Below are 23,286 nucleotides of genomic sequence, written 5' to 3'. Positions count from 1 at the left end.
GAAAAATCTATAAATTCATTTCTATTTCCTCTTTCCTCCCTCATGGTGTTCCAGGGCACTCCTGCTTCCCATAAGCCTTCTGATTCAGCAGAATATTTATTTATTTTATCAAAACCTAGAGAATTCTAGAGAGGCTGGGGAGTTAGAAGCAGTGCTTTGTGGGAAATAGTCACTGCATATCTTCTGCAATGGCATTTTTAAAAAAAACAACTTTTTAATTGAAGGATAATTGCTCTACAATATTAAGAGGTTATATTATATGTGTTTTGGCTGTGTGAATTATGGCAGTATTTTCATGCCGTCATTGACTCCTCACAAGGTTGATTTCATTTTTATTCTCTTTTTAGGTGAAATTGAGTCACCTCTGTTTGCAGAGACAATGGGTGGAACCAACCACTCCGTGGTGTCTGAGTTTGTGTTCCTCGGACTCTCCAGTTCCTGGGAGATCCAGCTGCTTCTTTTCCTTTTTTTCTCTGTGTTCTACATGGCAAGCCTGATGGGAAACCTCCTCATTGTGTTCTCTGTGAGTGCTGACACTAGCTTGCACTCCCCCATGTACTTCCTGCTGGCCAACCTCTCCTTTATTGATGTGGGGGTTTGCTCTATTGCTGCTCCCAAAATGATTTATGACCTTTTCAGAAAACGCAAAGCCATCTCTTTTGGAGGTTGTCTAACTCAGATCTTCTTTATTCATGCCATTGGGGGCACAGAAATGGTGCTGCTCATAGCCATGGCCTTTGACAGATATGTGGCCATATGCAAGCCTCTCCACTACCTGACCATCATGAACCCACGAATGTGCGCTTTGATGTTGGTTGCCGCCTGGGTCCTTGGCCTCATTCACTCAGTGGCCCAATTGGCTTTTGTTGTAGACTTGCCCTTCTGTGGTCCTAATGTATTGGACAGCTTTTATTGTGATCTCCCCCAACTCAGTAAACTTGCTTGCACAGAGACCTATAGACTAGAGTTCATGGTCACCGCCAACAGTGGACTCATCTCTGTGGGTTCCTTCTTCATACTGATTATTTCTTACATCTTCATTCTGGTCACTGTTTGGAAACACTCCTCAGGTAGCGTATCCAAAGCCCTCTCCACCTTGTCAGCTCATGTCACTGTAGTGGTCTTATTCTTTGGGCCATTAATCTTCTTCTACACCTGGCCCTTCCCTTCATCACACTTGGACAAGTTTCTTGCTATCTTCGATGCAGTTCTCACTCCTTTTCTGAATCCAGTCATCTATACATTCAGGAACAAGGAGATGAAAGCAGCAATGAAGAAACTCTGCCATCAGCTTGTGAGTTACAGCAAGATGTCCTAAATACTCTACAGATAAAGGATATTTAGCTCTACCTTTAATGACAGCAGAAAAAATGTCATTTCAAGCCTCTACTAATTTCATGTACTAGGTTATGTTTAGGGATTTTTCATGTTGCTATACACTTAATAAGGATAAAGAGAGCTTACATTGTAGTTTTCTATGTTTCCAGCTTTTGTTGGATGTTTTATATGAATTGTTTTATTTACTCTTCATGATAACTCTGCGTGGTGAGTATTTCATCTTGTCTTTTTAATAATTAAGAAATGCTTCGCTCATTCTTTGTATAATTACTATGTAAAATACTTCAAATGAAAGCTGATTATCATCTTAATCCACCATATCCAATTGTCTTATCTCTCAAAAGGTGCCAAACAGAGAAGGTGTTCAATAATTCAATGCTGGAAATTAGAATATTATTCCTTTTCACTGTTATTCTTTCTTAACCTGGAATTCGTTAATGTTCATTTCTCAAACTATCTACCAAACTGCCATAATACCTGATTGGTTTTTTCCAATAGATAACCTAGATAACTGTTGACTTTATAATAGGATTGTAGAATTTTATAACTGAAATTTGAAGGATCATGTGTTCTGACCCCTTTATTTTATCAATGATAATACTCAGGCAGAGATATGTGAAGTGAGAAATCTAGGATAACACTCAGATCTCAGCTCTCCATCCCTGCCCCAGTTTACTGGGGAAGAATTGACAAGTATAATTGTATCTGTTTAAAGTGTACAGTGTGATGATTTGATATACATATACATTGTGGAGTGATTGCCAATATCAAGATAATTAATGCATCCATCACCTGACACAGTTAATTCCTTTCTTCTCACCTTAGATTAAAAAAATGGAAAAAAAAAACAAAACTAGGCCAGCTTGTTAGTTTGTATTCTAACTAACAAAGTATTCACTGGCTTTCTATCTCTGACCCCAGTGATAGCAGAAGTGACACTGTAAGGTCATTACTCTTTTCATCGGTACCAATTTCACATGATTATTTGCTGTTTTGAAGTTCCTTTTTCTGCAGCTCAAAAAGAAATTTCTTTAACAGGGTCCTGGGTATTTTATAACTGGATGATAATGTTATCACTCACCCATGGCTTTTATTTATGTCACTTATTAAAAGCATACTATTAAATAGTATTCTTCTATGTTGATTTTTTCCTTTAATCAATACTTTAAAGGGAATTCACCATAACTTTTCTTATTGCTACCAAGATTTCACAGTTATTTTAAATGACCTTCAAGAATTTCATATATGAATATTACAGCATTCGTTGATCTGTTTTTATTAGTGGATCGTGGTTTTCATAACTAAACAGCCACGGCAATTTCAAGCTTTTGGAACCCAAAAATGATATAGGCCAGAGACAGAAATCTTTCTAATCTATATAAATAAACTAAGCTATTGATATACAAAGTAATGATTATGAAAAAATCATTCTAATGGCTACTTATTTTAAAGATTCTTAAAAAATGTAGGTTAGCAATTTTTGGTAGAATTTTGTAATGAAATCCCTTTTTGAAACTACTGATAGGTGTCAGACATCTTTTAGGAAGTTATTTTACTCTTTTACACTCTTCTTTTTTGGACTTTAAAATTGTTAATTCATAACACTTTAAGGAGCCTGTCTACTGATGGGTGGGTCTGTATTAATTAACACTCTGACATAAATCACAGAAGATCCTTTTTGACATACATCTTAGAATGATGAAAATAAAAACACAAGCAAACAAATGAGACCTAATTAAAACTTAATTAGCTTTTACACAGCAAAGGAAACCCTAAATAAAACAAAAAGACAACCCTTATAATGGTAGATAATATCTGCAAATGAAGCAACTGACAAAGGATTAATCTCCAAAATATACAAGCAGCTCAATATTAAAAAAAATCCATCTGATCAAAAATGGGCAGAAGGCCTAAACAGACATTTCTCCAAAGAAGACATACAGAAAGTCAACAAACAAGAAAAGATGCTCGACATCTCTCATAATTGAAGAAATGCATGTCAAAACCATAAAGAAATATCACCTCAGACCAGTCAGAATATCCATTATTAAAAAAGCTACAAACAGTAAATGCTGGTGCGGGTGTGGAGAACAGGGAACCTTCATGCACTGTTGGTGCGAATGTGAATTGATACAACCACTATGGAGAACAGCATGGAGGGTCCTTAAAACCTGGAAATAGAACTACTCTACGACCCAGCAATCCCACTAGTGGGCCTACACCCTGCGAAAACCATAATGCAAAAGACACATGTACCCCCAGTGTTCACTGCAGCAACATTAACAGTCACTAGGACATGGAAATAACCTGTGTCCATCAATAGATGAATGGATAAAGAAAATGTGGTACATATATACAACGGATTATTACTCATCCACAAAAAAGAATGAAATAATGCCATTTGATGCAACATGGATGAATCTAGAAATTATATTAAGTGAAATAAATCAAAGAGAAATATCACATGATATCACTTTTATGTGGAATCTAAAATAATGATACAAATGAGCTTATTTACAAAACAGAAACAGACTCATAGACATAGAAAGAAACTTAGAGTTACAAAAGGGGATAGTGGAGGAGGGGAGAGAGATCAATTAGGAGTTTGGGATTAACAGATATACTACTATATATAAAATAGATGACAAAAACCTACTGTATAGCACAGGGAGCTATACTTCACATCTTGTAAAAAGAATATATATTTATATATATATATATATATAAACTATATGTAACTCTAACTATATGTAACTCTATTAACTATATTTCAATAAAAATACATATTTATGAACATTGATTAGGTACCAGCTGGAAAGGAAAAGAACTAAAGAGTAAAACTATTAAGGTGCAGTTCTATAGCTCTGTGGAGTTGGTGTACAAAAAGTACTTTAATGTTGTAGAATATGATAAGTAAAATGAAAAAGGAAACAAGAATTTGAGAGGGACATTTTGAACATAAATATAATAGTTAATATCTTTAACATATATGTGGTACTGATAAATCAATACAAAAAATAATATTCCACCTATGAGGAAGCAGGGAGAATACTACAATAAATAAGAGAGTGAAAAAGCTGGTTTAAAACTCAGCATTCAAAAAACAAAGATCATGGTGTCTGGTCCCATCACTTTATGGCAAATAGAAGGGTAAAAGTGGAAACAGTGACAGAATTTATTTTCCTGGGCTACAAAATCACTGTGGATGGTGACTGCTGCCATGAAATTAAAAGATGTAAGCTACTTGGAAGAATGGAGAAGGAAATGGCAACCCACTCCAGTACTCTTGCCTGGAGAATCCCATGGACAGAGGAGCCTGGCTGGCTACAGTCCATGCAGTTGCAAAGAGTCGGACACGATGGAGCAACTTCACTCACTCACTCACTTGGAAGAAAAACTATGACAAACCTAGACAGTGTATTAAAAAGCAGAGACATCACCTTGATGACAAAGGTCCATATAGTCAGATCTGTGGTTTTGCCAGTAGTCATGTACAGATATAAGAGTTGGGCCATAAAGAAGGCTGAATGCCCAAGAATTGGTATTTTTGAATTGTGGTGCTGGAGAAGACTCTTGAGTCCCTTGGACAGCAAGGAGATCAAACCAGCCAATCCTAAAGGAAATCAACCCTGAGTATTCACTGGAAGGACTGATGCTGAGGCTGAAGCTCCAATACTTTGGCCACTTGATGTTAAGAGCAGACTCACTGGAAAAGAATGACATTATAAAGAGATATACTGAGATATTACTATTAATTAACTCCATATGGTGATTTTTAATTTTTAATCTCTAATTTGCAAATAAATCTTACATGATAAACATACTTTCTTTTTTATAAGAAGAAAAAATAATATTTTCTTAAGGAAATAAAACAATGAAAGATTTCACATCAGAATTAACTGAATATACAGGGTTCTTAGAGCTGTAATTGTCAATATCCCTTTTTAAAAAGTAAAAAACTATTTTGGCTCTGTGGAGTCTTCATTACAATGCATAGGGTTTCTCTACTTGCAGTGAATGGGAACTACTCTCTAATTGTGGAGCACAGGCTTCTCATTGTGCTGGCTTCTCTTGTTGAGCAGCATGGTCTCTAGAGGATGTGGGCTTCAGCAGCTGTGGCCCACAAGCTCAGTTACTCTGTGGCATGTGGGATCTTATCGGGCCAGGGATCAATCCCTGCACTGGCAGGTGGATTCTTAACCACTGGACCACCAGGGAAGTCCCTGTCAATATCCTTTTAGATGATAGAACCACAAATTAAACAAATATAGGGAAGGGGACAGATATATTGGGCATTTATTGGCTCAGCTAGTGACCAAGATGAATGCAGGCTGAGAATGAAGCTAAATGCCTTAGACACATGAAACCAAGAATTTGAATACCGGTAAGCTCCTGTTTTTAAATCTTACATCTTCTTCTCTCAGGTATCTTTAAGGAAGTATCCCAGATTCAATTTCTGACAGCTGGAAATATGATTGACAGCAGTTTCTGCACAACATACTCCAAAAGGCACTGGGGCTTGCTTCCTCTCTATTCTCGTCTAACATCTCAAGGAAGAGCTCAGATTTGGCCCATCATGGTCAGAGACCCACACTTGCACCATTCAACTGTGAACTGTAGAAATGTCATTATGACTTAGGTCAGAATCTCAACCTTTGACCAGACAGCAGTGGTCAGAGAGGTGCGATCTACACGTCACCTTCTAATCATATCACATGGTTACTCCAAAGGAAAGATACATTCACCAAAAGAAGGAGGTGCTGATCTGGGCAAACAGCAGAGTAGACATCCACAAAAAGACATACTTTCTTTAGAATAAAAAATAATGACATTAACAAAGTTTTACATTAGATAATACAGAAACATCATTATGTAGGTGGGGAATCTAGTCACAGATACACACCTGACACAAGGCCTAAAGAGATAGGATTGTATACAATGGAAAAAAGACAACCTCTTTAACAAGTGGTGCTGGGAAAACTGGTCAACCACTTGTAAAAGAATGAAACTAGAACACTTTCTAACACCATACACAAAAATAAACTCAAAATGGATTAAAGATCTAAATGTAAGACCAGAAACTATAAAACTCCTAGAGGAGAACATAGGCAAAACACTCTCCGACATAAATCACAGCAGGATCCTCTATGACCCACCTCCCAGAATATCGGAAATAAAAGCAAAAATAAACACATGGGACCTAATGAAACTTAAAAGCTTTTGCACAACAAAGGAAACTATAAGCAAGGTGAAAAGACAGCCCTCAGAATGGGAGAAAATAATAGCAAACGAAGCAACAGACAAAGGATTAATCTCAGAAATATACAAGCAACTCCTGCAGCTCAAATCCAGAAAAATAAATGACCCAGTCAAAAAATGGGCCAAAGAACTAAATAGACATTTTTCCAAAGAAGACATACAGATGGCTAACAAACACATGAAAAGATTCTCAACATCACTCATTATCAGAGAAATGCAACTCAAAACCACAATGAGGTACCATTACACACCAGTCAGGATGGCTGCTATCCAAAAGTCTACAAGCAATAAATGCTGGAGAGGGTGTGGAGAAAAGGGAACCCTCTTACACTGTCGGTGGGAATGCAAACTAGTACAGCCACTATGGAGAACAGTGTGGAGATTTCTTAAAAAACTGGAAATAGAACTGCCATATGACCCAGCAATCCCACGTCTGGGCATACACACTGAGGAAACCAGATCTGAAAGAGACACGTGCACCCCAATGTTCATCGCAGCACTGTTTATAATCGCCAGGACATGGAAGCAACCTAGATGCCCATCAGCAGATGAATGGATAAGGAAGCTGTGGTACATATACACAATGGAATATTACTCAGCCATTAAAAAGAATTCATTTGAATCAGTTCTGATGAGATGGATGAAACTGGAGCCCATTATACAGAGTGAAGTAAGCCAGAAAGATAAAGACCATTACAGTATACTAACGCATATATATGGAATTTAGAAAGATGATAATGATAACCCTATATGCAAAACAGAAAAAGAGACACAGATGTACAGAAAAGACTTTTGGACTCTGTGAGAGAAGGCGAGGGTGGGATGTTTTGAGAGAACAGCATCGAAACATGTATATTATCTAGGGTGAAACAGATCAGCAGCCCAGGTTGGATGCATGAGACAAGTGCTCAGGCCTGGTGCACCCGACCCAGAGGGATTGGGTGGAGAAGGCGGTGGGAGGGGGGATCGAGATGGGGAACACATGTAACTCCATGGCTGATTCATGTCAATGTATGACAAAACCCACTACAATATTGTAAAGTAATTAGCCTCCAACTAATAAAAATAAATAAAAAAAAATTAAGGAGCTTTTCATAAGAGAGAAGAAAAAAAGAGATAGGATTGGCAGAAGCAGGCATTTTTGTATGCAACATACATAAACAGTGAGGAATATGGGAATCCTTGCTGAATCTACGGAACATTATTTAATCAACGGAAGAGAAAACTTAGTGAAACTTCCATTTCTAAAATACTAATTCAAAACATTATAGGGAGACTAAGATTAGTGCTAGCTAGTAAACTGATAATAGGTATTGGTTTCCCAAGGGTCTAAAAATGGACTAAAAAATGAATAAATGATATAAAGGCAATGGATATAAAAAGAAGAGGCAAACAAATTATCAAGGAGGATAAGTTATGAATTAAATAAGGATTGGGCTTCCCAGGTGACACAGTGGTAAAGAATCTGCCTGCCAGCACAGGAGATTAAGAGATGTGGCTTCAATCTCTGGGATGGAAAGATGCCCTGGAGTAGGAAATGGTAACCCACCATGGTAATTTTGCCTGGAAAATTCCATGGGCAGAGGAGCCTGGTGGGCTACAGTTCATGGGTTGGAAAGGGTCAGATACAACTGAGTGAGCAAATCCATTCAAATCAGGACCACATATCAAGTCAAAGAAGTACTGATAAATTGGTTAAGATGTATTGAGTAAGTATAAGAATGTATAAAAATCAGAGTTATTACCAATACCTTTTTTTAAAAAATTAGTTTTTGTTCTTTGTGAAAATGTGTATGAACAGAAAATTCTAACTCTGTTGATGGAAATCCTTCATTTCTATAGAAGAAAATAGTCATATATAAAACACTTCCCAAACTAAAATTTAGCTTGCATTGCAAACAAGTCATTCAAAGGCGACAGAATAGTCATGCCAACAGAAAGGAAAGGAAGAACCTGGCTGATTACATATGGAAAGAATACTGCATCTGTAAATAGACAGAGGCTAAACAGCCTGAAACAGTGTATGATCATGAGTCAAAGCTAAGTCTTGTGATGACTAGCCAGCATCCAGAAAAAGAGCCTGGTGCTTACACCAGGATTCCATTTTTCCAGATGTGATGATAGGCATATTGCAGCATGGAGATATAGGCACTAAGTATCAAAATCACCAGTCAACAGTTCTTACTCTGATTCCCTGTTTTTAATGTTCCTATCATCATTTGACTTCCCAGAAAATTTCCTACAGTGTAAAAGTGTGTTACACCTAAGTGGAAATTCAGGCCACTTGACTGGTTTTTTTGTTTTTTTTTTTTTTTTGTGGCAAACTAATAATTGGGCATCTAGATGTATATAGTTCCATCTATTATGGATTTACCTAGTGTCAGTCAGCATTCCCTTATATAGCCCACTCTGATACTGAAGAGACTCAATTTTGAAGTCTAAACCATAGTAGATTCATCAAGGTAATATCTCCTCAGAGACAGGCATTTGGCTTTCTCCAGAAGACACTATTTACCATACCACATGCTTCCTCCAACCAGAGGCAGCAACACAATTTCTCAGTTAACATTTTTTAAAGAATAATGATATTTTAAGCTGGGACACTTAAATATTAATAAGAAATTTGGAAGCATCTCATATTAAAATAATAGAAATTTAATTTTACTTCAAGTCAGTAAAGAGACTTCATAATATTTTTGGAATTTAAGAAATTCTTCTATATATAATAAAGTGACTGCATAGTTTCCTCATTGCCATTTTCATTTCTTTGTTCCTGAATGTATAGATGATTGAATGGAAAAACGGAGTGAGAACTGCATCAAAAACAGCAAGGAATTTGTCTAGGTGTGACCTGGGGCAAGGCCAGATATAAACAAAGATGCAAGGACCGAAGAACAAAATCACCACCATGACATGAGTTAACAAAGTGGACAGGGCCTTAGATGAGCTACCTGAAGAGTGTTTCCGAACAGTGATGAGGATAAAAATGTAGGAGATGATCAATATGAAGAATGATCCCAGGGATATGAATCCACTGTTGGCTGTGACCATGAACTCCAGTCTGTAGGTATCTGTGCAGGCAAGTTTGATAAATCGAGGAAAATCACAGTAAAAGCTGTCTATTATATTAGGACCGCAGAACGGCAATTTTGCAACAAAAAACAGTTGAACGATAGAGTGACTCAAGCCATTACCCATGCAGCAACCACGAGCAAAATACACTTTTTTCGACTCATAATAGTGAAATAGTGGAGAGGCTTACATGTGGCAACATATCTGTCAAAGGCCATGGTGATGAGCAGCACCATCTCCACACCATCAATGATGTGGAGGAAGAAGATCTGAGTGACGCAGCCACCAAAGGAGATGACTTTATGATTTCTGAAAAGGTCATAAATCATCTTGGGAGAGATGACAGAAGAAACTCCCAGGTCAATGAAGGAGAGGTTGGCCAATAGAAAGTACATGGGGGAGTGTAAGTGAGGGTTCATCGTAACAGTGAACAAAATGAGGGAGTTTCCCAACATGCTTGCCACATAGAAAACAGAAGAGAATACAAAGAGGAGAAGCTGGATCTCCCAGGAGTTGGTGAGTCCCAGGGAGACAAACTCTTGACACCACAGAGTGATTCATTCCGTCAGTTGATTTACCAGCTGTAATGTTTCCAGATAAAGCAAAAGGAAACTAACATAAGAATATTAATCATTCTCCATATTATAATGATTAATTATTCAAGGATAGTCAAACTGTAAAGACTTTAGATCCCCACATTTTCTTCTCAGGCCCATATCAACATTAAATAATTATTTTACCTGTGGCCACCTAAAGCAGTTGAGTCACTTCCACATGCAATATCCCTTTTACCACAGCCCCCAGGACTGCTCATCTACAAATAAGAGAATGAAACAAACATGGTATCATAGTAGATGTGCATGGCAAAGATTGAGAGGGGAAGGGAAGGGGGGATAGTGCACAAAAAAGAGAAAAGGAAGGAAGAGGGGGAGATGGATTTGCCTGAACACACTGGTTCTAACTTTATTGTTCATAAAACCATTCTTCAGCCTTTCAAGTTGTGTTATTTCTTAACCTCACTTCATCTTAGGCACATAATATGTGTCTTGAACCATTTTATATCACTATCTACAATCATATTTGCAATTCACACAAAGCCCATGGAGTAGAGGTGTACATGGGAGAACCAGGCATGGGGCATAGGGCTGACTCTAGGGTATGATAGGTCCAAGGAATGGCAGAATGGACATTCATGGCACAGGGTATCTGCATGGGCACTTAGGAAAATAGGTGAAATAGTACGTAGTGTGGTTAGCAGCTAGGACATGGCCAAGATGTTATGGGAAATAAAGGAACTTAAGGAAGTCAACTTGATTTACCGATGCAGACTCTTCTCAATTTCTGAGGTTCGTGATATAGCTTGGTTATAGCTATTGGAACGCTACTTATAGAATTTACTGGGGATGAAGAAATAAACACTCATGGCATTGTTGTCCTAGAATAACTAACCCTCTCTTGTTCCTCCCTCTCCCATAGCCCCTTTTAACTTTTTATCTCTTTGCCTCAATCCTCCTATGTCTGTGATCTGGTGCTACAGCCAACTCTTTTCTGACAATAATTTGGGGTACTACATAATCTCTCTGGCCTCCCTGGTGGCTCAGACAGTAAAGAATCCACCTGCAATATGGGAGACCTGGGTTCGACCCTTGGGTTGGGAAGATCCCCTGGAGAAGGACATGGCAGCCCACTCCAGTGTTCTTGCCTGAGAATCCCCATGGACAGAGGAGCCTGGTGGGCTCCAGTCCCTGCAGTCTCAAAGAGTCAGACTGAGCAACTAAACACAGCACATAACCTCTCCAGGTCTTACCCAGTTTTGCAGGGAATACACTGTTACCACATGGAACATACATTCTTCTTGACTGTGCATCCCCATGTCAAGCTCTCCTGTTTCCGTAATATGTACACACGCAGCTAAAAGCTGGAGTGAGTTGAAAAGGGGGGAGGCAGGAGCATAAATTGTAAAGGAATTGTAAGATAAAGGTGCATGAATGCACAAAAAGTCTGAGACCTGGAACTGAAGGGGCAATAGAAATTCAACAATAGAAAAAAAAGGATCTCAATGTTTGGCTTTTAATGTGGGCATTTATATATACACACACGTCAGTGTTCATAATTAATGAAACTGGTCATAAAACTATTATCCCAAAGCATCAGTACTGATTTTGTAGCCCAAAGTAATTGTTTACAATATCATTCAATATCACAGTAATCCAAGTCTATGTGCTGACCAGTAATGCTGAAGAAGCTGAAGTTGAATGGTTCTATATAGACCCATAAGACCTTCTAGAACTAACACCAAAAAAAGATGTCCTTTTCATCATAGGGGACCAGAATGCAGAAGTAGGAAATAAAGAGACACTTGGAGTAACAGGCAAGTTTGGCCTTGGAGTACAAAATGAAGCAAGGCAAAGGCTAACAGTTTGCCAAGAGATTATAATGGTCATAGCAAACACCCTCTTCCAACAACACAAGAGATGACTCCACATGTGGACATCACCAGACGGTCAATACCAAAATCAGATTGATTATATTCTTTGCAGGGAAAGATGGAAAAGTTTTATACAGTCAGAAAAAACAAGACTGGGAGCTGACTGTGGCTCAGATCATGAACTCCTTATTGAAAATTTCAGACTTAAATTGAAGAAAGTAAGGAAAACCACTAAACCATTCAGGTATGACCTAAATCAAATCCCTTATGATTATACAGTGGAAGTGACAAATAGGTCAAGGGATTAGATCTGATAGACAAAGTGCCTGAAGAACTATGTATGGAGGTTCATGACACTGTATAGGAGGTGGTGATCAAAACCATCCCAAAGAAGAAGAAGTATAAAAAGATAAAATGGTTGTCTGAGGAGGTCTTAAAAATAGCTGAGAAAAGAAGAGAAGCTAAAGACAAAGGAGAAAAGGAAAGATATATCCATATGAATACAGAATTGCAAAGAATAGCAAGGAAAGACAAGAAAGCCTTCCTAAGTGAACAATGCAGAGATATGGAGAAAAACAACAGAATGGGAAAGACTTGATATCCATTCAAGAAAATAAGAGATATCAAGTGACTATTTCATGCAAAGATGGACACAATAAAGGACAGAAATGGTATGGACCTAACAGAAGCAGAGAAGATAAAGAAGAGTTGGCAAGAATGCACAGAAGAACTATACAAAAAAAGATCTTAATGACCCGGACCACGATGGTGTGATCACTCACCTAGAGCCAGACATCTTGGAGTCCAAAGCCAAGGGGAGAAGCATCACTACAGACAAAGCTAGTGGAGGTGGTGGAATTCCAGTTGAGCTATTTCAAATTAATGATGATGCTGTGAAAGTGCTGCACTCAATAGGCCAGCAAATGTGGAAAACTCAGCAGTGGCCAAAGGACTGGAAAAAGTCAATTTTCATTCCAATCCCAAAGAAAGGTAATGTCAGAGAATGTTCAAACTACTGCATGATTGCACTCATCTCACATGCTAGGAAAGCAATGCTCACAATTCTCCAAGCTAGGGTTCAACAGTACATGAACCGTGAACTTCCAGATGTTCAAGCTGTATTGAGAAAAGGCAGAGGAACCAGAGATCAAATTGCCAACATCCACTGGATCATAGAAAAAGCAAGAGAATTTCAGAAAAACATCTACTTCTGCTTCATTGACTATGCTGAAGCCTTTGACTGTGTGGATCACAACCAACTGTGGGAAATTCTTAAACAGATGGAAATACCAGACCACCTTACCTGCCTCCTGAGAAATCTGTATGCAGGTCAAGAAGCAACATTTAGAACTGGACATGGAACAACAGAGTGCTTCCAAATTGGGAAAGGAATACGTCAAGGCTGTATATTGTCATCCTGCTTATTTAACTTATAAGCAGAGTATATCACATGAAATGCTGGGCTGAATGAAGAACATGGCTGTTTAGTTATGAAAAGTGTGATCCACTAATAAAAACAGATCAAGGAATGCTGTAATATTCATATATGAAATCCTTGAAGCTCATTTAAAATAACTGAAATCTTGGTAGCAATAAGAAAAGTTATGGTGAATGCCTTTTAAAGTATTGATTAAAGGAAAAAAATCAACATAGAAGAATACTATTTAATCGTATGCTTCTAATAAGTGACATAAATAAAAGCCATGGGTGAGTGATAACATTATCATTGTTATAAAATACCCAAGACCCTGTTGAAGAAATTTCTTTTTGAGCAGCAGAATAAAGAACTTCGAAACAGCAATAATCATGTGAAATTGATACCGATGAAAAGAGTAATGACCTTACAGCGTCACTTCTGCTATCACTGGGGTCAGAGATAGAAAGCCAGTGAATACTTTGTTAGTTAGAATACAAACTAACAAGTTGGCCTAGCTTTTTTTTTTTTTTTCCATCTTTTTAATCTAAGGTGAGAAGAAAGGAATTAACTGTGTCAGGTGATGGATGCATTAATTATCTTGATATTGGCAATCACTCCACAATGTATATGTATATCAAATCATCACAATGTACACTTTAAACAGATACAATTATACTTGTCAATTCTTCCCCAGTAAATTGGGGCAGGGATGGAGAGCTGAGAGCTGAGTGTTATCCTAGATTTCTCACTTCACATATCTCTGCCTGAGTATTATCATTGATAAAATAAAGGGGTCAGAACACATGGTCGTTCAAATTTCAGTTATAAAATTCAACAATCCTATTATAAAGTCAACAGTTATCTAGGTTATCTATTGGAAAAAACAGTTATGTATTGGAAAAAACCAATCAGGTATTACGGCAGTTTGGTAGATAGTTTGAGAAGTGAACATTAACCAATTACAAACAGGGAAAGAATAACAGTGAAAAGGAATAATATTCTAATTTCCAACACTGAATTATTGAACACCTTCTCTGCTTGGCACCTTTTGAGAGATAAGACAATTGGATATGGTGGATTAAGATGATAATCAGCTTTCATTGGAAGTATTTTACATAGTAATTACACATTGAAGGAGCTATGCATTTCTTAATTATTAAAAAGACAAGATGAAATACTCACCACGCAGAGTTATCATGAAGAGTAAATAAAACAATTCATATAAAACATCCAACAAAAGCTGGAAACATAGAAAACTACAATGTAAGCTCTCTTTATCCTTATTAAGTGTATAGCAACATGAAAAATCCTTAAAATAACCTAGTACATAAAATTAGTAGAGGCTTGAAATGACATTTTTTCTGCTGTCATTAAAGGTAGAGCTAAATATCCTTTATCTGTAGAGTATTTAGGACATCTTGCTGTAACTCACAAGCTGATGGCAGAGTTTCTTCATTGCTGCTTTCATCTCCTTGTTCCTGAATGTATAGATGACTGGATTCAGAAAAGGAGTGAGAACTGCATCGAAGATAGCAAGAAACTTGTCCAAGTGTGATGAAGGGAAGGGCCAGATGTAGAAGAAGATTAATGGCCCAAAGAATAAGACCACCACAGTGACATGAGCCGACAAGGTGGAGAGGGCTTTGGATACGCTACCTGAGGAGTGTTTCCAAACAGTGACCAGAATGAAGATGTAAGAAATAATCAGTATGAAGAAGGAACCCACAGAGATGAGTCCACTGTTGGCGGTGACCATGAACTCTAGTCTATAGGTCTCTGTGCAAGCAAGTTTAATGAGTTGGGGGAGATCACAATAAAAGCTGTCCAATACATTAGGACCACAGAAGGGCAAGTCTACAACAAAAGCCAATTGGGCCACTGAGTGAATGAGGCCAAGGACCCAGGCGGCAGCCAACATCAAAGTGCACATTCGTGGGTTCATGATGGTCAGGTAGTGGAGAGGCTTGCATATGGCCACATATCTGTCAAAGGCCATGGCGATGAGCAACACCATTTCTGTGCCCCCAATGGCATGAATAAAGAAGATCTGAGTTAGACAACCTCCAAAAGAGATGGCTTTGCGTTTTCTGAAAAGGTCATAAATCATTTTGGGAGCAGTGATAGAGCAACCCCCCACATCAATAAAGGAGAGGTTGGCCAGCAGGAAGTACATGGGGGAGTGCAAGCTAGTGTCAGCACTCACAGAGAACACAATGAGGAGGTTTCCCATCAGGCTTGCCATGTAGAACACAGAGAAAAAAAGGAAAAGAAGCAGCTGGATCTCCCAGGAACTGGAGAGTCCGAGGAACACAAACTCAGACACCACGGAGTGGTTGGTTCCACCCATTGTCTCTGCAAACAGAGGTGACTCAATTTTACCTAGAAAGAGAATAAAAATGAAATCAACCTTGTGAGGAGTCAAAGACCGCATGAAAATACTGTCAAAATTCACACAGCCAAACACATATAATATAACCTCTTAATATTGTAGAGCAATTATCCTTCAATTAAAAAGTTGTTTTTTTTAAAAAAAATGCCATTGCAGAAGATATGCAGTGACTATTTCCCACAGAACACTGCTTCTAACTCCCCAGCCTCTCTAGAATTCTTTAGGTTTTGATAAAAGAACTAAATATTCTGCTGAATCAGAAGGGTTATGTGAAGCAGATAGGAGTGCCCTGGAACACCATGAGGGAGGAAAGAGGAAATAGAAATGAATTTATAGATTTTTCTTACATTGTTACTCGCATGCATGGATTTCCCCAAACTGCAGAAAATTGTGATGATGTTCATTTTCTTTACCCTCTGACGACATCTGATATGAAATGCTATCAGTTTCATTGATACTCTCTTGTGTTTAAAGCTAAACATATGGCAGTTTTATCAAATCATAGCCATCTTTTCCCCATAAAGAGAGAAGATAATGTAAAAACCTTAAAAATGTATCCGGCTTCTGTAGCTCAGCTCAAGGAGTGGAAGTGATCACAAAGCTTGAGCTGTGAGAGCATATGACAGAATTAGGACAAGCCAGAAAAGAAATCTGTGCTGCAGACTCCAAACATGGATGAGATAATGCAATGCAGCAAACAAAATCCTGTGTTACATTAGGAGATCATTGTCCATGCCGTGTTCACCTTTCATGGTTCATGGAATGTTGGCAAGATTGAAAAGAAGACTGTACTTGTAATTGGGAAAGTTGTGATCAAGCTCAAGCCCGAAGTTCATGGGAAGTTAGAGTAAGTTCTTTCTCCCATCCCTTCCACACTCAACTCACTTCTTGAACTCAGTTCCATCATCTGGAAAATAAAGGGGACTGAGTAGGTGATGCTAAGTAATCCTTTCAAGTGTAACATTTCTATGACTTTATAACATAATGCCAGCCCAGTAGGTACAGAACCTCACCGTAATGATGGTATTCCCTGCATTGGAGTGCTACCACATTCACCACCGTTTCCCTCATCTGCAGTTGGTTATAAGTCCCATATCCCATAAAATCCCTCTCCTTGTATTAGTTTCCCTCTTCTCTAATTGTTTTTGTTCCACTTACATTTATTAGCATATTATTGTTAATTTGCTATGTCATTTAATTTTTCCTTTATCATAACAGTCTGTAATCAATCAGCAGATATTTTCTAGATACCTACTAAGCCCAATGCAATGTCCCAGGCCATTATGGGCTTCCTGAAGTGTTAAAATATTCACTGCCATTAAGGCATTTACATTTCAGCACATACTAAAATACAAACAATAAAAAATTCTCACATCGAGAATGTCAAATCTGTAGTATGAGCATAGAAGTTTTGAAGCAGAAGATACTCGTGAGCCAGAATGATCAGGGCTGTCTTCAGAAAGAAATCAAGACTTATGATGCAGTTTAAGATATGGATATAAGTTATTTGGATATACAGCTTCATATCTGACTCTGAAAGAGTTGTTAAACATAATGAGGGAATAGCTCCCAGTCTGAAGCAGTGTTTGATAAGCTATCAATGAAAATAACGAGAACAAGCCAAAATAAAAGAAAAACAGTGACCACCAGGGCCAAGACACTACAATAACACTTTTACTGACACTATCTGTTTGGTACTTACAAAAACCATAAAAGTTATCAGCTCCTTTTCACAGTGGAGGAAATCGAGACCTGAGAGGGAAAGCCATAGATTAGAACAGCAAGTGGTAGAACTGACACTGATTCCCCGATCTGCCTCTTAACCAGTATATAGAGAAGACTTTTCTTATGACTTTCTGATTATTTAACATAACACAGCCATAATTCTTCCTGGCTATTGTAGTAAAGGGCAAATCTGTGTAATACCTGCATCTCAGAGCTCCTGGTTGAGTTCCCAGACTGCTGTTGCTTTAATCCACATGAAGGTCTTTAACTTCCTAAGGAAGAGGCTCTGCTCCTCGTGCTCTCAATAACAGAGGAAGCAAAAGTGCTCAGTCTCCACATCCAGAAAGAAAATAAAGCCCAGCACTACACTAATTCGAATTCTGTTCCCACTTACAAAACTGTCTCCTGCCTTTTGTAATTCCCTTTCTTGGATCTCAATCTTAGAGAGCAATGGATAAACAGAAAAAAATATTAATAATAATTTTGGTTTCTAACTGTATGTGCTCTTTCTCATTGGTGTTAATTCTTACTCATTAAGCTCAGCTGAAGCTGCTTCTATTGTACAAGGTAACAATTAACTGATTTCTTTACAAAATGACCCTGTCACCAGAAACGTCTGTTGAGTCTTGGTCTTTAGGGACTTCAACATTGTACACCAATATCCTCAAGTTATTTCTGAATTTGTCACCACCTACTCATATAAAGAGCTGACATGTGACTGTTACCAAAGAGTTAACCATATTCAACTTTTATTGGTTAAAACTAGCATTGCTTCATGTACAAATAGCTGTAAAAAATGCTATTATGGGGAAAGATCTGGCTAATTGGCACACAGGAGAGTACTGACCAAATGATACTGCAGAGACATAGGATTGCCAATATGATTTCATTTATTCAAGGGAATTGTGACCCAGAATGCTACCACAACAACAGAGGAAGTTATGGATTAGCCACAAACGGGAAGAAAAAGAATTCAGAAAACATTTTAAACGCCAGCATGTTTACTTAATATGAAATATTTATTTCCTGGGTAAGGTTAAAGAATTCCCAAGAAACACATAAATATACCTTTGTTATATTCATAGCAAATCAACTTCACCCATGAAACTTAATAGAAAACAGGGAACTTCATAGAAATCTCTATTGTGTGCATGTGTGTGAATTATCTATAAGGCTATTATTCTGTTTTACATTCAAAAACTGGCATAATCTACATGGAACACTGTTTAGCTTAATTCAGCTACATGGCCCATAATTTCACATCAAAAAGAATACTTTTAACTCAGAGAATAACTACTGTGTTGGACTTCATTGTAGATTGTGAATCAGAAAACTTAAATTCTATTCATGTTTGTTCAGTAACTCACTCTAACTTCAGATGTTTCACTTCATTTCTCTATAGTAATATTTCCTCATCTGTAAAATGAGCAGGATATAGAAAATAATTTCTACAGTATCTTCCTGTTCCTAAGCTTCCTATGTTATGAACAGTTATATATTCTCATTGAATCGTGGGGAGAGGAAAAGTATAAAATATAAGATCAATTATTGAATATATGGCTTAGCAAACATAAGAAACAAAAAATTCAGCAGATAAGTGAAATTCAATCTTGACAATTTTTTTTTTACTAATTATCACAGAAGTAGTAAATACAAATGGTACGAAATAGTATATCTGTTTAGTGTGAAGGGTAGAGAGGAAAGAAAAGCTTTTTGCATTATGTACAACCCTATAGTGGCCTGACCAATTCTGATGGCTCACAGAAGTAAAGGGGGAGAAGTTTACAAAGAAAGAAATTAACTGATTAAAAAAAAATTCTGCTAAGCTAGAACACAACTTCATTCATTCATTGACATGAAGTTCTTACAAGGAGTTGGTGCAGGAAAAGATATACCACATTTTAAATAGAGCCAGCAGCTATGAGAATAGATTTTTAAAGTACTCATCACAAAAGAAAGAAAGAGAGAGGGGAACAGATAAAGAAAAAGAAAGGAAGGGAGTAGGAAAGGAAGAAGGGAGGGAGAACGGAAGGAAGAGAGGAGGGAGGGAGGAGAGGAAGGAGAAGGGAGGGAAGCAGAGGGGAGAGGAGGGAAGAGGAGAGGATGGGAGAAGAGACAGACACTATATTACCCGTGGAGGCTAGGAACGTGAGGGAAAGAGCAGGGAGACAGGGTCAGTCTGTAGTGACCAGGGCAATATTCCTTCGTGTATGGAACATCACTCTGTCTTCTCCTTACCTATCTCCACCTCAGGTTCAGAGACAGAACTTAACAACCACAAACAGCGGACCCAGAATGAAGAGTAAACCCCAAGCTAGGGAAACAGAAAAGTGACTCATTTGGAACTCTCACAGTAAATTTTTATCCCAAAGAAATACCTAAGAAAGAGAAAAGAGAAAGGAGGGATTAGGAGAAAGAGAGAGGGTAAAAAGATACATCAAACAAGATACTGGAGCAAAATATAGTTTTGTAGTAGGAAAGAGTGTAAGATTACCACAAGCAACTATGCTTTCTAAACTGTAAAATGCTAAATAAATGTGAAGCAGTTTCAAAAAGAAAAAAGTTTTGATTTCAATTCAGAACCTTAAAGATAAAAAGAGCAAACACAAAATCTACACAATTAGAAAGGACAAAATAAACATCAAAATGAATGGCAGAAAAAATACAGAAAAATGTTTCCACAGAGCAGATGAAATGGGGACCAAATATTTCACCATGAATTTTCTAAACTGACAGGAGTGATGTTTACACACACACACACGCACACACGCACACAAAAGAAATAGAGATTTAAAAGCTCAAAATGATATGACAGGATTGTTGGATCTATGTTCGTCAGTGATATTGGCCAGTAATTTGCTTTCCTTGTGTTATCTTTGTCTGGCTTTGGTATCAGGGTAACGGTGGCCTCATAAAATGAGCTTGGGAGTGTCGCTTCCTCTGCAATGTTTTGAAAAACTTTCAGAAGCGTGCATGTTACCTCTTCTCTAAATTTTTGATAGAATTTGCCTGTGAAGCAGTCTGGTCCTGGACTTTTGATTGTGGGAAGATTTTTAATCACAGTTTCAATTTCCATTCTTGTGATTGGTCTGTTCATATTGTCTATTTCTTCCTGGTTGATCCACAAATCAATCAAAGTGATACACCACATCAATATATTGAAAAATATAAATGCATGATTATCTCAAGAGATACAGAAAAAGCTTTTGACAATATTCAATACCCATTTATGATTTAAAAACACTCTCCAGAAAGTAGGCATAGAGGGGACCACCTCAACATATTAAGGGCCACATATAACAAACCCACAGCAAACATCAATCTCAATGGTGAAAAACTGAAAGCATTTCTTCTAAGACAAGAAACAAGAAAAAGATGTCACTCTTAACATTATTATTCCAAGTTTTGTTTCGAAAGTCCTAGCCCAGCAATCACAGAAGAAAAAGAAACAAAAGGAATCCAAACTGGAAAAGAAGTAAAACTGTTACTGTTTGTAAATGACATGATACTATACATAGAAAATCCTGAAGATGCTACCAGAAAACTGTTAGGACTCATCAATGAATTTGGTAAAGTTATATCATGCAAAATTAATACACAGAAATCCCTTTCATTCCCATGCACTGAAAACAAAAGATCAGAAAAAGAAATCAAGGAAATAATCCCATTTACCATTGTATCAAAAAGAAAAAAATACTTGGGAATAAGCCCACCTAAGGAGGCAAAAACCTATACTCAGAAAACTGTAAGATACTGATAAAAGAAATCAAAGATGGCACAAACAGAGGGAGAAATATACCATTTTCTTGGATTGGAAGAATCAATATTGTGAAAATGACTATACTGTCCAAAGCAATCTACAGGTTCAATACAATCTCTATCAAATTACTAATGGCATTGTTCACAGAATTAGAAGAAAAAATTGTACAATTTGTATGGAAATACAAAAAACCATGAAGGGCTGAAGCAATTTTGAGGAAGAAATATAGAGCTGGAGGAATCAGGCTGTCCCTGACTTCAGATTACACTATAAAGCTGTAGTAATCAAAACAGTATAGTACTGACATAAAAAAGAAATATGGATCAGTGGAATAGAATAGAACACCTAGAGATAAACCCATGCACCTATGGTCTTCTAATCTATGACAACAAAAGCAAGAATATAGAATGGAGAGAAAACAGTCTCTTCAATAAGTGGTGCTGGAAAAACTGGACAGCTCCATGTAAAGAAATGAAATGAAAACACTCCCTAACACCCTACACAAAAATAAACTCAAAATGGACTAAAGACCTAAGTATAAGGACAAATAGTATAAAACTCTTAGGGGAAAACATAGGCAGAACACTCTTTGACATAAACCGCAGCAAGATGTTTTTTGATCCACCTCCTTGGGTAATGAAAATAAAAACAAAAATAAATGAATAAGACTTAATTAAATTTAAAAGCTTTTACACAGCAAAGGAAACAAAGACAACCAAAAGAAAGAAGACAACCTTCACAATGGGAGAGAATATTTGCAAAAGAAGCAACAAGGGATTAATCTCTGAAATATACAAACAACTCATGCAGCTCAGGATCAAAAAGCAAACAAGCCAATCAAATAATGGGCAGAAGATCTAAATAGACTTTTCTCCAAAGAAGACATGCAGGTGGCTAAAATGCATATGAAAAGATACTCTTATGTCAATAATCATTAGAGAAATGCAAATCAAAACTACAACGAGGTATCATCTCACATCAGTCAGAATGGCTCCCATCAAAATATCTACAAACAGTAAACGCTAGAGAGGGTGTGGAGAAAAGGGAAAGCTCCTACACTGTCGGTGGGAATGTAAATTGCTATAGCCACAAGAAGAGTCTGTAGTTCCTTAAAACACTAAAAATGGAACTACTGAATGATCCAGCAATTGCACTCCTGAGTATATATCCAGAAAAAATGAAAACTCTTAATTCAAAAAGATACATGCATCCCATGAAGTGAAGTGAAGTGAAGTGAAAGTCGCTTAGTCGTGTCTGGCTCTGTGACCCCATGGACTGTGTAGTCATGGAATTCTCCAGGCCAGAATACTGGAGTGGGTAGCCTTTCCCTTCTCCAGGGGATCTTCCCAACCCAGGGATCGAACCCAGGCCTCCCACATTGCAGGCAGATTCTTTACCAGCTGAGCCACAAGGGAAGCAGAATTGTTAACTAAAGTGTAGATTTTATTTATATTTAACAAAATTTTATGCTAGTGTTTATTATTTGTTTTCATACTTATTGAAGACTCCACATTGTACTTAATTGCATTGTGCAGTTTCAGGTGCTTGCAACAAATTCTGGTAAATTCTCTTTTAATTTTTATTCTATTACATATATTTTCTAATTTTCCTTGTTTTTGGCTTTCTTAGATACATGCATCATTTAAAGAGGACATTTAATTTCCAAATACACGAGATTTGTTAAAACATCTTTGATAATAATTTCTCATTTCAATATTAATTTCTCATTTAAATGCTTTCCTCTCTGAAAACACTCTCTGTGTTTTTTCAGTCTTCTAACTTTACTGAGGCTTTCAATGGCTAAGTCAAAGATATCTTGGTAAATGTCACATTGCACTTGAAAATATATGGGTTATTTTCAAATATGTTTTAATATTTCTAATATAATTCCACATCTG

The 23,286-nt window shown here is 37.4% G+C and overlaps 2 protein-coding genes and 1 pseudogene across 2 annotated transcripts; 1 reads left to right on the top strand and 2 right to left on the bottom strand.

Moving 5' to 3' along the window:
* The first annotated feature begins 370 nt into the window (after nucleotides 1-370).
* On the top strand, nucleotides 371-1,318 carry LOC122444109 (olfactory receptor 4F3/4F16/4F29-like). The gene has a single exon (XM_043472910.1). The coding sequence runs from the start codon at nucleotides 380-382 to the stop codon at nucleotides 1,316-1,318; it is 939 nt and encodes a 312-aa protein (XP_043328845.1). The 5' UTR covers nucleotides 371-379.
* A 7,982-nt stretch (nucleotides 1,319-9,300) lies between these two features.
* On the bottom strand, nucleotides 9,301-10,239 carry LOC122444108 (annotated as a pseudogene).
* Nucleotides 10,240-14,922: 4,683 nt separating this feature from the next.
* On the bottom strand, nucleotides 14,923-15,870 carry LOC122444107 (olfactory receptor 4F3/4F16/4F29-like). The gene has a single exon (XM_043472908.1). The coding sequence runs from the start codon at nucleotides 15,859-15,861 to the stop codon at nucleotides 14,923-14,925; it is 939 nt and encodes a 312-aa protein (XP_043328843.1). The 5' UTR covers nucleotides 15,862-15,870.
* Nucleotides 15,871-23,286: the final 7,416 nt, after the last annotated feature.

This window comes from Cervus canadensis, chromosome 6 (genome assembly GCF_019320065.1).
Source record: "Cervus canadensis isolate Bull #8, Minnesota chromosome 6, ASM1932006v1, whole genome shotgun sequence".
Classification (NCBI taxonomy): domain Eukaryota; kingdom Metazoa; phylum Chordata; class Mammalia; order Artiodactyla; family Cervidae; genus Cervus; species Cervus canadensis.
The sequence above is the reverse complement of the archived record's forward strand: the minus strand, read 5'-3'. Positions and strand labels throughout refer to the sequence as shown.